This window comes from Protomyctophum bolini (genome assembly GCF_963924005.1).
Source record: "Protomyctophum bolini genome assembly, chromosome: 19".
Lineage (NCBI taxonomy): Eukaryota > Metazoa > Chordata > Actinopteri > Myctophiformes > Myctophidae > Protomyctophum > Protomyctophum bolini.
In genome coordinates, this window is record NC_137880.1 from 9,615,273 (window position 1) to 9,633,707 (window position 18,435).

Sequence of the window (18,435 nt, forward strand, 5' to 3'; positions counted from 1 at the left end):
AAATAAAGCCAATAGACTATGACAATCATGACAAATGGCTCGGTTCTCCTCTGTGAATTATTTCCTGTTTCCTGTTTGGGGCAGGAAGTCATGGATCAAGAGTAAAGAGACCCTCGCTTTCCTGTTGTAGTTCCAGGAAACTTTGAGGAAGAGCTCATGATGCCTTCCACGCTCTCTCTCTCTCTCTCTGCGCACGTGCACATGCGCTTGCATGTGCGCACACACTTGCACACTCACACGCGCAAACAGGTTTCTCATGAAGTAAAGCAGTGAGAGCAGTTTTCCTGTCATCTCCTGTGTGTGTGTGTGTGTGTGTGTGTGTGTGTGTGTGTGTGTGTGTGTGTGTGTCTGTCTGTGTGCGTGCGTGCGTCCTCGTGCGCGTTTTATGAGGTGTTTCAAGGACAGGAGATGAAATCAGGGGGAAAAAAATGATAACATCGTCGATATGGCCTGAACTCTCATTCCTGCTATCCTGCCTTACCAGCCTGCCTGGCTTTGCTGAAGTTATTGCTCTGGCAATGCTCCCAAATTGTGTGGTATGTTGTATAGGTATAGGCAACCGTAGGCACGGGTGCCAACATTGGCACAGGGGAGGGTGATCACTGGCACACATGGCATAAGTGTGAGACAGAGACATTTCTTTCTTTTCATTCCAAAAACGTTTAGCCAGTTAAGTTAAGTCCACTCACATCTATACAAACAATGACACCCTGCACATAATTGTACATTCATTCAAACTCCTAACTCTTGACTGCAGGGGGAGGGATTCTGGGAGATAGGTGGGTTATTGCCCTGAGTTTAATGGTCATTACATCCTGACGTGAAAGGAAATATTTCGAAGGTTCTTATGTGTATCCCGTGGACAATCAAAATTAGTTGGGAATATTACATTTTGATGTGGACGGTGTCATAATTATATATGGCACAGTGCACACTGACTGTCACAAAAATGAAAACACCGGCACTTAATGTGAAAAAGGTTGCAGACCCCCCCCCCCCCTCGATATGGAGAATAACATTGGGTCATCATAGAATCGTCTCGTATAAGAATTGTGGTCCAAAATATAATCAAACTGTATTGTCGGGGAGGTGTCTCTGTATCGTTTACGATAGTCAGTCGCTCATTAACATTAGCGTTCTATCGCCATCGGTCCACGCTTCATATCCACATGAGTCATTGCCGTGCTCATTTGTTTACGAGTAGTAGTTCATAATATGACGCGACATTAAACACGTCTATGGGAATTCAGAATGGGGTGAAAGAACACGTGACCCAGGATGTGTAAATTACGTCAGATGTCGGTACTCTATGGCTACTTTCATTTAAAGGGATAGTTCGGATTTTTTGAACTTAAGTTGTCTGAAATACTTGCCATTAATATAGTGGTTGCAACTGTATTAATCGATTGCCAGAGTCCCGTGGTGGGAGTTCTGCTCTGGTTTTGGTGAAGTATCAAGTAGTTCCGGTCATTTTGTGGTACTGGGGGCCACGCAGTAAAGGTAAATGAATCCACAAAACTAACGTTATTTGTATTGTTGACCTATTTCTAAAATATTAGTGCAACTTTCGTTATTTTTTTACCCCTCTATCACACAGAACTATGTTTTTTTGTGTCCATATCACTACGCCCAGAAAAATAGTTCCATGCGCTATGAGCTAGTAGGCCTGCTATTTTTGAAAAATCGAAGAGCGACTGACATAGAAGACTTTTTTTAGAATCTGATCTCAGGTCAGAATGGGATAATACTGTATCTGACTACTTTTCCACCACGTTTGTCCTCCACGTTTTCAGGTCCACGCGTTCATCATCAGCGCGCTGAAGAAGGAGATGCCGACGGTGTTCGGGAAGGACAACAAGAAGAAGGAACTGATCGGCAGCCTGGGAGAGATCTACAGCCGCATCGAGAGAGAGCACCAGATCTCCCCCGGAGACTTCCCCAATCTGAAGAAGATGCAGGTATAAAGAGGAATGGAGGAACAACAAATCCCTAATCACGCCCCAAACCGGGCGCGGTGAAAAAAGGTTGAGAATCATGGCATTTGACCTCAACCTGTCTCCGCCCCTCCCCCATAGGACCTGCTCCAATCCTGAACAAGTAACCTGGTTCCTCATGGGTTAAAGTTCTCAGTCGTCACGACTGATTTCAGTCATTTGGATGCCATAGAAGTCAGCACTCGGCATGTCTTTAACGAAAGCAATATAGGTTTTAGAACGATAATGATTTCATCATACATACCATGTTAACTATATATTTTTTGTTTTGGAAACTAGTCACAAATCACAGTTTGACCAGTCCTACAACTACAAACTATCTCAAACCCTCACCCTAAACCTAACCTCCCACAGGGCAGCACACATAAACCTAACCTTAACCCATGTCTAACCAATGACTAGTCTAAACTAAGTATGCACCCCGTTCAGTGTTTGTGATTTCATTTTTGTTTTATCACATTCTGGGCGGGGGGGTGGGAACCCCTTTTGGTGTTTTAAGCATTATGTCATACTTTAGCTATTGAAAAATAGCAGATCTACAAGCTCATCAGCTTGTAGGTTTGCTATTTTTGAAAAATATTCAATATTCAATATTCTTTCAGAGCGAACGTTTGTAGCTCAAATCTTTGCTTCTGGGGGGGGGGGGGGGGTCCCTGGAAGTTGGAACAACATATTTTCAGATGGAGGTCGGCGGCCAAATACATATATATTTTTGGGGGTCCTTGACATGAATTTTCTTTGAGAACCACTGACACAAAAACATGGGATTTTTCGAGAAAACCGTCACGATTCAGCAGACATCTTGTAGAACGGTCCTCGGGTCTAAATGGGTTCCGTCTCCCCCCCACACCACAGGACCTGCTCCAGTCCCAGGACCTGACCAAGTTCCAGCCCCTCAAGCCGCGGCTCCTGGAGGCGGTGGACGACATGCTGGCCAACGACATCGCGGGCCTCATGGTGCTGGTGCGCCAGGAGGAGACGCAGCGGCCCAACGCGCCCGTCAAGGGCGGCGCCTTCGACGGCACGCTCGACGGGCCCTTCGGCCACGGCTACGGCGAGGGCGCCGGCGAGGGCATCGACGACGCCGACTGGGTGGTGGCGCGCGACAAGCCCGCCTACGACGAGATCTTCTACACGCTGTCGCCCGTCAACGGCAAGGTGACGGGCGCCAACGCCAAGCGCGAGATGGTCAAGTCCAAGCTGCCCAACACGGTGCTGGGCAAGATCTGGAAGCTGGCGGACATCGACAAGGACGGCATGCTCGACGACGAGGAGTTTGCGCTGGCCAATCACCTGATCAAGGTCAAGCTGGAGGGACACGAGTTGCCGTCCGACCTGCCCGCGCACCTGCTGCCCCCCTCCAAGAGGAAAATGACAGTAGAGTAGCACAGTCATTGACCCTCCCTCCCTCCCTCCGCCCTTGGCCACTAAAAAATTCCAATGCCCCAAAAAATCTCGGGGCCACTCGCGCACTCACACTCGGGGTGGCCCCCAGCAATGGCCGCGTTGCGGTGAAATTGGTGACCGGGCCGAAATAATTATGTTGACCCATCTTGTGGACGTCACATAACTTACATGGAGGTCTTTAAATACGTGGCCTAAATACCGCTATAGCTTGAACTCTGCTAATGAGCAAGCCACAGTGATTTACGCTCGGACACTGGCGCTTATGCGATACGGTTGTCACATATTTCAGCACGTCACCAATTTCACCGTAACACCACACATGCTGGCGTGACCGAGTGTGAGCGAGCGACTTGGGTTATTGGAATTTGGCCCAGGGCTCTGTACTAAAGGCTCCCACGCTCTACAATGAATATCTTCCAACATATGTATCTATACATTAATATAATTTATATCGAGCCGAAAAGAGCCAGCATAAGAGAGCTGTGTGCTTGTACTGCTATTTTCACGCCAGAATAGGGATTCTAGGGGTCATTTGGTAAAAAAAAAAAAAAACGTGCTCGTCTTCCTAGAGAAATATATCCATTTCCCATATGAAAATAACAAAAAAGTCAAAATATACTGTATTTTGTTTGTTTCTTTCTGTCAAGGACATTTGTCTGTAGTGTTACCATCACTGTCCTCATCCAAGAGGAACATACTGCATACCAGAACTGCTCAAGTGCTCATTCAAAGAGGTAACGCTGAATTCACACCGGTGGCGATTTCTAGTGCTTCGTTAGTAAATAGATTAGCGTACTGTGCTCCAGCGAGAGAGCTCACAAGCAGGGAGGAGACACTCGATGCATCTGGCAGCATGTTTGTTAGAACAAACAAGCTGACCGTAGGCCATGAAGTTGCTCAATCTTGACTCATTTCACATCTACAACTGCTAATTAAAACCTTTTGTCATCGGTATTCGCTGCTTTCCATACAAGTAGCCCGTTTCTCTCCATCTCAAGTGGTGTCGAGTGTGTACGCCTATAGCCCCCATAGACCTAGACGATGCCGATATCAGAGCAAAGTATGCTTCTGGTTGACTGCTGCTCTGTCCCGCCGCACTGTGGCAATGGCAAAGTTACAATTTTTTGCTGCCTCTGCAATAAGTGACGTTAAAGGCGCCGCGAGAAGGGGAGGGCCTTGTGGAATGTGCGGTAGCTTCCACCATAGACTTGGCAAGTGCCGTACCACTGCTGGTGTGAATTCAGTGTACATGTAATTACCCCATCGCCGGTCAGGGGTGTTTGTCTGCTGTCCAAAGACTCTGTCCAAGCAACACCGTCTGTCTCACCCCCAAAAAAGGAATATTGTGAGTTTTCCGGGACAAAATGTGACCAAACGTGTGACTTGAAGTGGGGAGCAAAAAAAAGTGTTGATTTTTGGGGAACATATATACGATTGACACACCTCGGACGGCGCTGAGTCAGCTCAAGCGGACTTCGTAACGTTCGGCACGGCGGCGTGCTTCCCTAAGCTCCCTCGGCGGTGCCTGCTGTGACTTAGACCGTCGTTTTGTGAACTCTGTGAACCAGTTTTTTTTTTTGGGGGGGGGGCGAACCGTCAAAAACACTGAAGACCTGGACTTCCGCATTCCTAGAGTGCGGAAGTCCCGAAAAGTCAACATGTGCCTTATTTGCCCCCCCCCCTTCAAGTCACAATTTTATGTTTGGCCAGGGGGTGAGACCACGTTGCTTGGACCTAGCCCCCTCCATCCATACATTGTGTATTTATATACAGTTATTTTCTCAGTTCACTAATGACACAAACATGTGCACACAGAGCATGAACCGTGAGGACTGGGCGTTTCCCCATCATGCGTCCACTCCAGACCTTCACATTGTCAGGGTCTCGTCACACATGGGAAGTGACTTTTAGCTCACTGTCCTCTTTCTGATCCGGCTACGCTATGGGGCGGTGGCTGTTTACTGACAAACAGGAGGGGCTGATAACACTTAGAACAGTGTCACTCAAAGCGGGGCTCTCGGGGACACCCCGGGGGTCCTTTGGGGGGGGGGGGGGGGGGGGGGGGTCGCGGGACAGAAACTACGAGAGTGTTATACAAATGGCACCACATGGACCCATTTGTTACACTCTCAGTTATGACTTCATAGTATAGATTAGGGGTCTCGGGAGATAAGACGTTTGGACCGAATTGGGGGTGCGTGTGGGCCTGATGTGTGTCAAACTGCGGTCCTTGAAATGTAAAAGTTTGAGAACCACTGACTTAAGAAACACTGGAAAATGAAACCTCTACTGATGAAAGTACAAAAGGGAGTAAGGATGATGATGGTGGTGGTGATGAGGAGGAGGATTAGGCAGGGCACGAATCATGCATCATCTGGAATGGATGAAGGATGATTTGGGGGGGAATGGGGGACATGTCTACAGTACAGTACAGTACAGTACAGTACATACATAGCGGGATATAAATAACCTACTGTATCCCCAGCAGACATCAGCCAGGATATGAACTGTTATCCACAATACTGTGTTGAGTTGTTGAAGCAAGGCTGTCGTTATAAGGACAACATTCCTTCCGCATGGCCATTAACTGAGGCCTCTCTCTCTCTCTCTCTATCTGCTTTTTTCCATGTCCACTGCTTTACTTTCAACATCTAAGAGCCCTTCTGGGTATATACAGTATTACGTGGGGAAAACAGCCACACATTATGCAAAGCACATAAAAGGTATGCTTGAGACAGCCGTGGTAATTTACAAAACGCAACGCAAATGACCTTTCATTTGGGGGGGAAACCCTCTGGGGCCACCGCGGTCAGAGCGATGTCTTGCAGTATGTGTGTCGCTCCTGCATTCCACTGTGTGTTTGAACATACGCAAAATATTTCCATTGTAGGAAATGCGTTATGGATGAATCGAAACATTCATTGTTATAATGCGTCCCAGGAAAGCGCAACAAAAAATAAATTGGGCCCTCTTCCTTATACTTCCTTCACAGGTTCTACCAATTATACCAATTAAAGCTCTGGTCAAATTACTGTACTGTAGCACAGGGGTTCTAAAATGTTTACTTTTTAGTTTCAAGGAAACCCATAACTCTCAGAGTTAACAGACCCGTAAGGGGGCCATTTGCAACCCCCCCCCCCCCCCCCCCCCTCCCCCCCAAGGAAGCATGAGGGAACCTGAACCACACTTTGAGACCCACAGGTGTAGCAGAGTGTTTCCAGTGAGCCCACATGCACAATAGCAGCGTGGAAATGGAACAAACAGAAACGCATGTGAAAGAAAGTAAGCTAGAGGCCCAACTTCTTTCCAAAATGGCTGCTCTGCATGGAGCCTTTTAGGGAGACCATCACACAGAGCTTAGTGGAAATGAGCTGTTAATCAACGCTTGGTGGAATTGTATAATGGACACACACGCGCGCGCGCACACATACTACACACACACACACACACACACACACACACTTAAGAAGTACAAACTGTGAAAAATAGGAAATGTAATATTGTGGTGCACACGCTGAGAAAGCAAACGTGTGCACACACGTGTACACACACACACACACACACACACACACCCTGTGGCTGTGTTCCTTATAGATCAAAAGGAAGAGGATCTATGAGGGTCGATTTGCCAGAATTCAAGTGTTTTTCGTTTGTTTTTTGTTGCGATTTTCTGACTGACAATGTATAGTATCGGTAGCATAATATGCCTCAGATATAGCATAAGGCGGAATCAAACATCATTATAATTATGACCATTATATGAAGACATATTATGGCTATATTGTCTGGAAATGTGCAGTCACTTTGAGTATTGTGTTGGGGGGAATGCCAACATCACATTTCTGTAAGTGCACATAAAATATGATACATATATTGTACTGTATACAATATGAGTATCGTCGTGTACTTCTGTCCATGGTTCAGTGTTATTAGGTGTATATTGTATGTATGCGTATTATTCTGTTAACTCTGAATGTCATCATCGGGCGGAGTATTCCAGTAGATTGTATTTAGGGTTGGAACTTGGGATCCTTTAGGATTTTAGATTTTATCCGGTTCATTTAAGTTTTTATTTCTTTTCAAAAAAAGTTATTGAAAAGTTACGGGCACCACATTAATTAGGACAATAAATGAGTCACCTGAACCAAGCACGTGTGTTTTTGATTAATCTAACGTGGTTAAAATGGAGTTTGACGTTACAATTGGTTTGTATATATTAGGAAGGGGCGGAGCGCATAAAATGTATATAACTAAAATATCTAAATACTGAATTAAGCAACTTAACTGTCTGGGATGTTCACAAAAGCCTGCAGACGATAAAATTACAAAGAAAATAATCGGAAAGTGAATTAATGGTTCACTTATTCCTATAGGATCGAGGTTCCAAATGGACCCATTTCCAGGTCTGTAACTCTGAGAGTTGTAGCTCTCTGCAGGGTTATGGTTGGTCCTTGGAATGGAATTAAGGGCGTGTTCACACACACCACACCAGGACTGTTTGGTTAGTTTAAAAGTCGTTCCTGATCTGGAACGTTTTTGCAAACTCTGGGTGTTTCAATTTCAGTCCAGTTTGAGGACCATTGTTGGTATTGTAACTGTATAGCAGCCGTTATTAGTCCGAAGAAAGAGCAAAGAAAACTAGACTAGGAGTCGCACAACAAGAACTCAGTCGAGTAGCGAGGCTAAAAACAAACACAACCCACACAACTCTGATAAAACCGCTCCCGGAAACGGTTCCAACTTCCAAAAAGCGATGGAATCGATTCCTGGTTCCTCAATGTTGTATCCCGGTTCCTCTGATCCCGTGTCCCAACCCTAATGGTGTTGCCACGTATTTAAAACGCTTCAACAGGTCAACGATAATTATTTAATACAGGCGTAGGTGCACCTGTTGAGTGGGTATAACATTCTCCAAACTCTGCCCCGATAGAATACTGTACCTGTCTAACCTGTCCTTCCATGATGGAGTGAATGCAAAGCTGTCTTTATTTGCAGACGTTATGCTGAAAATAAAACACTAATTCTAAACATGTGGCAAATGTTTCTTTGTGTTTTTTGGGCGGGGGGGGGGAGGGAGAAGCAGAAGCAGACTGAAATACAACACAGGTGTGTGTGTTTGACTAATGTATAGTAGAATGTCAAAAAAATACATTGTGTCTGCTACCCACAAAAATATATATTATATTTATTTATTTATACCAACATTAGAGAATGTTTCAGGTTGAGATTAGGCTTAGTTGGGGTTACCTATAGTTGCACATCAGTGTCAATGTCATGTTACGTACGACGCATTGTGAGCTTGTAGATCTGTTATTTTCAGTTTCACGTATGCATACGGGATAAAAAGTGTAGTAATACAAACGTGTGTGTGCGCGTGCACATGCGTGTGTGGAGTGTGTGTGTCAGTAGTAAACATGTTCAACCACTCTCTGTCCCACCTTGACCCCTATTCTCTCTCTCTCTCTCTCTCTCTCTCTCAAAAAGGAAAGAGACAAGGATATATCAGTACTTCCTGGAAACAATGTGTCAACAGAGAAGCGTGCGTACATATACTGGCCAGTGGCAGATTAGAAGAGAGAACTGTTGAGACTTGAGACTATAAGCTCTCTGTAGGCTATATTGAATTGGCAGATACTACAACATACATGCTGTATAGACTTATTTACAGACCCATAAGGGTCCGAACAATCAGTCATTTAGCTGGAGCCCCACTTTGAAAACCACTGCTGTATAGCCTACAGTACAGTATACAGTATATCGTCAAATTTGACCAGAACAGTGGCCTTGTTGGGTAAAGTGTCTGTCCTGAGATTGGGAGGTTGAGGTTCAATCCCCCATACCAATAACAATTATGTTGGCGCTCAGTCTCAAGGGTCACATTTCAACAAATAGCAAAGCCAAGGAGATTACATTACATTACCAAAACACTTCACTAATGTTTCTGAGAGGTGTCAACAGTCCGACACCCTACCCCAAACCCTAACCCTAACCAACCACAAGTCTTAACCAGCCACTTATGAGGTCTCGAGTATGGGGTCTCGAGTGTACAGGGTTTGATGAGGTCAGATCAACAAATGGAATGTCAGAACAGGTCAGCTCCATATATGGAGATCTAAGGGTGGCAGCGGGGGCAGTGTCTTGAGTGTACAGGGTTTAATGAGGGCCCAGGTAGAGGGTAGCAGGTCGCATTTACTATGATGACCCATGATTTACTATCATCCCTGATGTCATAGTGATGTCACGAGACCTGGGCACAATATATGGGGGCTTTTGAGTGATACACTGACGCACGATTCCATAGTTAACTGCGACCTTCAGTCGCAACAGTCATACTTGCATGGTGACTGTCATTTGAGGACATCACACACACACACACACACACACACACACACACACACACACGTATCTGTCATGACAGTTCTAAGCACATCCTGCCGCCATAGCTCAGAGAGGAAAGCCACAGAAACACTGCATGAGACAGACAGACAGACAGACTTGTAGTTCTGGTTTATGAGCAGATGATGAAAAGAAAACAACGATATTGATTCAATAATCGATACAGATACTGACTGGGCTGACGCCTATAACAGCATGCCCTCCTGACTCTGAGTCATGCACCTCACACTGCTGTGCGTGCATGCTGTGCATGTGCGTGTGTGTGTGTGTGTGTGTGTGTGTGTGTGTGTGTGTGTGTGTGTGTGTGTGTGTGTGTGTGTGTGTGTGTGTGTGTGTTGGCATACCTGTGTGAACGTGTGTCCAGTCACGAGGCAGTGAGTGAGTGGAGATCTGACACCAAGCTGGTAATTACTGCATGCTTCTATAGTAACAGAGACGTTGAAATGGAGGTCAGAAGATGTTAAAGCACAAATTATATTATTGTTTCTGTCGGGCGGAAACATTTTATCTTCCACTTTCCAGTAAAATAATAATTGTACAGTTTCATATGGGTTCGGTCTCAAACTGGGACCCCTGGGGTACACAAAATGTTTAGCTCACTTCTCAAATATCTCAAAATAAACATGAAACACAACATGGCAAACTTTATGTCAGGGTTGGGGACCGTCACATTTCAAAAAGGGTGGAAGGATCAGTTGCAGATCACAAAACAGATTTTATTGAAACCAGGCTAAAGTCGTGCAATTAAAGTAGTAAGAGTTACAAGAGTACCTTAAAAAACTTGACGTCAAACACTATAGTGTGAACCATACTGGTTCCTCTGTTGCACAGTCAAAGACTCAGCTGGCTTTAAATACACCAGACAAACCAATCAAACTAATGACACCCAAACAACACTCAGGTGTGGTGGTTAACACTTGGAGGCGGGGGAAACGAAACACACAATGTCCAAAATGGACACCACAGTCCCAGAAAAAAGTATTACAAATTAAGTCCTCAACCCCACGATGACACAATTAAGATACAGGATTCATGCTCAAGAAGACAAGATTTAAACAAGATGTTTGACTAAAAAGGAAATCCTATAGTGGTTATTTCTTTGAATATACATGTTCTGTTCTGTTCTGTTCTGTTCAATGAAGTGAACATGCATGTTTTGTATATTGTATAGCTCCTTATAAACAATGTTCAGTCGGTGTTCATTTATCCATTTGTAACTCACAGTTGCCTACTAGTGTACTACTAATATAACCAAATGGACCCATCAGTTAACATTACCACTCAGGATTTTACATTGTGGATTGTTATACAGAATGACTTCTCTCTGACTCTCCATCATTGGCAGTTGCATCACAGTTCCCTTGACCCCCGACCCGGGTGTTGAGTACACAAGTGTGCATATGTTTTTGTCCCCGGCCCGCCATGGGTGTGTGTGTGTGTGTGTGTGTGTGTGTGTGTCCTTCGAACCAGGAAACCATCCATCTGATTGCTGGTGTGAGCTGAACCACTTGACATTGTTCATTATCATCTTGACGTCTCTCCAAATTTGACTAAGTACGTATACTTATAGACGTCGTACGGCATGCATGCACGTGTGTGTCTGTGCGTGCGTGTGTGTGTGTGTGTGTGTGTGTGTGTGTGTGTGTGCGTGTGTGCGTGTGTGTGCGTGCGTGTGAAACAACCCGGTTCTCCTCCTTGAACAGAGACAGGGGTTATAGGAACAACATTCTATCCGCCAGCACCCCTCCCCCCCCTCCCCCTTGTAATTGAATTAAGGGAACACTTTTTTCTCAACTTCATCATTTCTTCCTCCGGCCTGATCTCCTTCTCCGTCCTCCTCCAAGACCGCGAGAAACTCCTTCACCTGGGCCTCATCATTCCCTATACATTCCATAATGTTGAACCCTCCCCACCCGTCCTTCCTGTTCTCTGACATTCTATATGTTGATCTGACCTCATCAAACCCTGCATGTACACTCAAGACACGCTCCATATAAGGCCAGTACAAAATTCATTCCATGTGTTGATCTGACCCTCCCATGTCAAAGCGCCAGCGCTCTCCCAGCAGTCTGTCGTATGCTGTCGCCCAGGCGGATGTGTGCATGCGACCTGACCCTTCAAATTATATTATATTATATTATATTATATTATATTATATTAGGGCAGGGGTGGGAAACTTTGAAGATGGAGAGGGCCACTATATTTCCACACTCACTCCAGAGGGCCACATTGCATACTGTCGTAGTAAAAAAATTGCCGATCTATATAAGCTCAAAACGCGGCGCGTTTTGAGCTTATACTGTTGATCTGCTATTTTTTGCTATATCTGAATTGAAATCCCGATTAAAACTAAAAACTGACATTTGTATTTAATTTCAAATGCCTTTCAAATGCCTTTAAGTATAGACCTACAGTTATGTTAACTTTATGAAATAAATACAAATATATTGGACATAAAAAAGTCAATAACATTTTTATACTAGTCATTAAGCTACTAATCTATAGACTGAAATAATTAAAGCGGGTCATGTTTGGAATTCTAACAGCTGAAATCAATAATATATCAGATCAGGATATTAACCTGAGGGCCACATTAAGTGAAGGTGTGGGGGGGAATGGGGGTAAATTAGTTGCATGTTGCAAGGAGTTGCATGGTGAAGCATTGGTGTGGTTTGGGCTTTACCCAAATCCAGAATTTTGTTCTCCTTTATATATATATATATATATATATATATATATATATATATATATATATATATATATATATATATATATATATATAAATATAAATAAAACAATACTGTGTTTTTATTTTACGATTTCAATAGTCACCCACCAGTTTGAATCGATTTACTATAAATCGTTACATGGGTCATTACTAATACTCCATGGGGAGTAGTCAGTTCTGTCCGCACGCACGCACACACACACACACACACACACACACACACACACACACACACACACACACACACACACACACACACACACACACACACACACACACACACACACACATTTCACACACTTTTGATTGATGCTAGAACAATGAGTGCGTTCGCCATACAATCTGCTTGGGAAAGGGGATGGGAGTCCAAGGATGTCCCAAAAAAAAAGGAAATCCCATCTGGTGACAGACCCCGCCCGACAGGATCCTGCAGGCACCCTGCACCTTCCAAGGAGACAGACCACTGTCCCCAACAACCCCCGACACACGTAGGACCAGTGGTGGGAAGTCTTTTCTAAAGGTTTGGAAACTTGTGAAATGAGACATTCTGCGTATACCTTTCTACATTTGGTACTTTAAGTACATTTTGATACCAATACCTTTGTACATTTAAGTGCATTTTGAATTCCCTAGTATTTCTACACTGCAGTATTGATACTTTTACTTAAGTAACAAATGTGAGTACTTGTTCCCAACACGTACTGGAGAGATCATATGGTCTCTGACTTTTTCATTCATTCATTCATTCATTCATTCATTCATTCATTCATTCATTCATTCATTCATTCATTCATTCATCCATTCATTCATTCATTCATCCATTCCCCAAAGTGAAGACATTGAGCTTTCCCTCATTTGCAGTGTCATGTTTGAGATGCATCACAGTACAATTTAATTGTGTTTTTTTTGCTCGACCATGCAGCCTTGACCAAAATGACACAGCAGCCCCAAGGCCCACTGACTGCAGAGAGCCAGACAATGTGAGCACATCATTGAAGTCTGTCCTCTCCGAAGACTATATAAAAGGACAGCAGGGCCAGGAAACAACTGCTCGGTTCAAGGACTTCGCATTCTGCTAAAAATAAAATGATTTAACCGCAAAAGCGCTATTTTTGTACAAGGAAATGTATTAACGGTGAAGACTAATGCATCACATTGTGAGCTTGTTTTTTTAAACAATAATGAGAATATTTGCTAATGTTTGAACTTGTGTGAATTTCTTTGTAGGGATATGCCATGTTGAAAGATGTTAAACTATAAGATTGATGACCTGGACTATTTTCAGTCATGCAGGCCTAATCAGTTTCATGAGACCGTGCATACGCAAGAGACCAACGTTGATTCAGTTCGAGTTAACGACGCCAAATAAAGAAAGAGGTCTAATCCTAATCTCTGACAGACTTCTCTGACGTTACGCAACAGTGCTTGATGTGGGGACCAGAACGCAGCTAGAATATTTCGCATTCTTATGAGGCAATGAGATAAGATAAAGTTTGCTGTGACTTTGGAGCTATACATTTCCTATGCTAAAAACACCCAGCCTGAAAAAAAACACACACACACACACACACACACACACACACACACACACACACACACACACACACACACACCTCTAATCTAGGGGGAACACGCTCACAACGTACAGATTTTGTATGTAAACCAAAATTCATTATAGCCCAGCCTCCCCATATAGTCACTGCAGTCACACTGTTCTGGAGCCTCCTCTGATGCATGCAAAAACAAAAAAGGTGCATTGGTAGTTATAATTATCACTTCTTCAATTGAATCCCTAACTTATAACTGCACTGCCCCATGCGGCCCAACACTGGCAGTGTACAATCTGATCAATAACTTCCTAGAACATGATTTGCTGTACAGTATACGGCGTGGGAGCCTGCTGCACGCTATCTGACAAAAAATATTTCCTGTCTTCCCTTTTCTCTCCACTTTTTATCAGTGAATAGGCCTATATTATTAATAACCATGCAGCCTTCCACCCTGGGAGAATGAAATACATAGCTCAAACTAACTGATGTTTTTAGAAGGCAATATTTCTTCTTGACGTTATCAAAGGTTAATTCCTGTGCGTGCGTGCATGCGTGCGTGCATGCGTGCGCGTGTGTGTGTGATGGACATGTTTTATCTGGTAGGGTAGCAGGGTTGTAAGGGTGGCCCGCATGGGACATTCTGCGGATTAGTTATCTGGAGAAAGATTGCGTTGACGCGGAACAGGCCCGATGCAGGCTTGATACTACATACATACAGTACTGTATGGTCAAATGATCTGGAATAAGTCCTGAAACTTAATACAGATACCGTCGGGTAGAAAACGCATGTCCAAAAACTATGTTTTCAGGATTCAAATTCAAAGGTATAGCAAAAGTATAGCAGATCTATACAAACGTATGTAAATCTGCTACTTTTGATGCTTGATGTGACGCTGTGTAGTATGAAGTACTGCAGCAGAACTATACCACTAGCATAGTGGGTTTTCAACCAGTGGTCCGGGGACCACCAGTGGTCCTTGAAAGGGTTCCAGGTGGTCCCCAGCTAAGTGAGGAGGTTGGTAACCAATGGTTATTAAGATCTTTAACTTGAGAGCGTAAAATGGAACCAAACCGTACAGGTCCATTTCGTTTCATTTTACGCTCAAGAATTACAACAAGTCTACCCAATTGGAGAATGTAGAATGTGTTATTTTGATCAACATTTGCCTGTTATCTCTCTAATAACTGAGGTGTCGTGTCGGGAACTGCAAAACATGCAACGTAAGAAATTAAAAAAACGGGACGCCCCAATGGGACTTTTTCCTTGTTCCCCAGCCATGGTTAGCACGGCATGGTGAGGGCCTGTCAACTGGCTGCCAACATGTCACACACTACTTCATCTTTTGAATCCCAATATGTTCCGTGCCTCTTACTGAGGCCATTTCCAATACCTTCTGCGATAAATCATCATTTCACGCAATGGAATAATGAACCAATTCTGTCATATTTCAGTGATGTTTCCCCTTCACTGACTCGGGGGCCAATAGCTGTGGTGTTGAATCCGTGCAGGGAGGAGAGCCCTGTTTGATGAATGAGGCTCTGTTATCTGACTTGGTGGAGAGCCAGGCTGAGGGAAGGATGTCAAGGGAGAGGAGAGGCCCGTTGTTTTTGCTGCACATTTTCGTTCCCCCCCGTTTAAAGCCTGCGTGACGTTGTATGACGAGATGGATGCCGCCAGCCGGAAAACAGCAGATCTATACAAGGTCACAAAACATTGCGTGCGCGCGGCGCTTTGAGCTTGTAGATCTGCTGTCTCCAACCGAGTTTAGGCTTACATTTAAGCATCAGAGAGGGGTGGTGTATTCTGAGAAAGGATAAAAACATTCTGGTCCTAGAAAAAGGTACCCAAAAAAAGTCCACCGATATACTGTCGGCCTATATATTATTTATTACTGTATATACACAATTCACAATTTAATATTTACCAGTAATATTGCAAAAGTACACTTATTTTGCGAGCATAATATAAGATTAGTGACATTTATGATCTGAAGAGGTGTCCCTGTGCTTTCTCTCCCCTGACTTCGGAAACTCAAAGGAAACTGTGTGAAAAAGCTAAGAAAGCCCTTGGTTGTACAGTTGTAGCAAGTTTGTAAAAGAGACCCTTTGGTTGTAACGGTGTGTAAAAAGCTTGAAAATATCTAAGACCCACACAGAAGAAAACCCTTGGCTTTTATCTATAGGCCTACATTTTGTGAAAAAGTGCTCAAACTTTCTTTCTTTTTCATCTCCTTACACCCCACGCTCTTCCCTTTCTTTGTTTTCTTGGTAAAATGACATGGGAACTATGCACAAAAACACTATAGGCTACTGAGATGATGCAAAATATTTATCAAATTTGTTCTTAACTCAAACCTAGGTGCAAAGACGCCATCTGCTGGCCATTGGAGAGCACTGAATACAACTGCAAAGTGAGAGGACATACATACACTGTATTGGAGGACATTATTAGATCATAAAACATCTTATCGCAATATTCTAACTGTGTGTATTTGTAAATTAACTCCCTACTTGATCACACTAGTCACACAAAAGCATCAAAAGTATAAGATATCCACAAGGTTGACACGTTTTAGGCCTGTAGATCTGCTACTTTTGCATTTGAATCCGGGAGCGTAACAGTTATGGTTTCCACCTCGCAGAGACTATTTACTATTTACTTTAAGGTCTGAAAAGATTTATCCAGGGCTGATAAAGGCTCTATGTCATGTAAATTGGGAAAAAAATACAAAATAAAGTTGTAGTATAGGCCTATAAAAACCGTTGGTATTCTGATCTTCATGATGGGGCGACATGGATAGAGTCAGATCCACTATGAATACCCCGCTCTCTCAACAGAGATACGTGTATGTCAACATGGACTGTTTTTAAAATGTGCCTCATAAATACATTTTACTTGCCTTACAGTATATAGGCTATCGATGCAAAGGCAACAACTACGGCATATTGATTAATATTTAAATAAATAGTTGTTTTTTTATTGTATAAATAAAACAAATTCAGCAATAGATTATTAAAATAAAATAAAATGAGCACCACAAATTCAATAGAACAATTTTTGCACTGATAATGAAGCAAATAAATTAAGGAAATAAACCACTGATTCAACCACTGATTTTATATGCTTTCTAATTTGTTGTTTATTAGACCCGAGGCATTAAAAACACCTTTACCTAACCTAAGGTTTTCTGAAAACCTTCACATTCTCGTTAAATAAATAATAATACTACAATATAAATAAATATGCTGCTACATATGACACACAGAGGTGAATGAGGTAAGAGGTAGGTCCCGGTATGAAAGTACCGCATTACGAATACTGGACAACTCACCCCCGTTGCTTGCCCGTTTTTCCTCCCGGAATGTTCACCAGTGAGGGGGATAACTTTGTAATATATGCTATTGGCTTTCCTGTGGAAAGGCTATATTATTTTACTTATATTGACCCTATAAACAATTTAGTATTATTTAGTATGTAAGGTTTTGCCCACTCAAATGGTACCTCGTCAGATAATCCCCACATATCCTACCTACAACAACTTCTGTGAACAGACTTCACTGTAGCAGCTTTTCATAAATTATATTTGTACTTAGGCTGTCTGCTGTCATGAAAGTTTATAGTTAGAGAAATTCAAAGTCCAGCCGTGGGACACATTTGTGTCAGGATCGGAGAAAACAAACAAAACTAGAGAAATGTGGGAGATATATAGTTATACCACTATATAGTTAACAAGAAAACCAAGGTGTTCATGAAAGCAGTGTCACACCCCCATGTCGTCTGGACTTCTCCTCCACATGTCTTATTATATCCTGGACCCATCTCTTGGTTGGGTGAACACAGACCTTGGCACCAGACTTCATTATGAAACTAGAACAGACGGAGAGATAGAGAGAAGATGTGGGCATCATTTAAAGGGCCACTTCACCCCTTTTGCAACCAGATCTTATTTTAACTCATTTTGGACTGAGGTCGATTAAAAAAAAGGCTTCTAAATCAAAGCATCTTTCTGAAAAACTATGTCAGTGGTGCTCAACCTTTTTCATGTCAAGGACCTGCAGAATTATCTCTATTGGGCCACGGACCCCCATCTCAAAATATGTAGTTCCAGGGACCCCCCCAGAAGCAAATATTTTAGTTCAAAAATGTTTGCTCTGAAATATATATTCAATGATTTGCGCCACATTTTAACGACTTTTCAAAAATAGCATACAAATATTGAAAGATAGCAGATCTACAAGCTTGTAGCGCGCCACTCGGTGGCACGCTATGAGCTTGTAGATCTGCTATTTTTCAATAGCTAAATTCTCTGTTACATATACTTGTAACAGAGAATTTCTATATCACAGTATTGATAAAAAC

The 18,435-nt window shown here is 43.2% G+C and overlaps 2 protein-coding genes across 2 annotated transcripts in view; both read left to right on the forward strand.

The window, feature by feature from the left end:
* Positions 1-5,408, forward strand: part of LOC308334789 (EH domain-containing protein 3) — a 39,338-nt gene extending 33,930 nt beyond the window's left edge. Inside the window, exons 8-9 of the mRNA XM_080791616.1 lie at positions 1,794-1,958; positions 2,850-5,408. Coding sequence (XP_080647742.1) covers positions 1,794-1,958; positions 2,850-3,380 — 696 coding nt within the window. The 3' untranslated portion in view covers positions 3,381-5,408. The remainder of the gene's footprint in view (positions 1-1,793; positions 1,959-2,849) is intronic.
* Positions 1-18,435, forward strand: part of il20ra (interleukin 20 receptor, alpha) — a 103,161-nt gene that overhangs the window by 47,795 nt on the left and 36,931 nt on the right. The window lies entirely within an intron of this gene.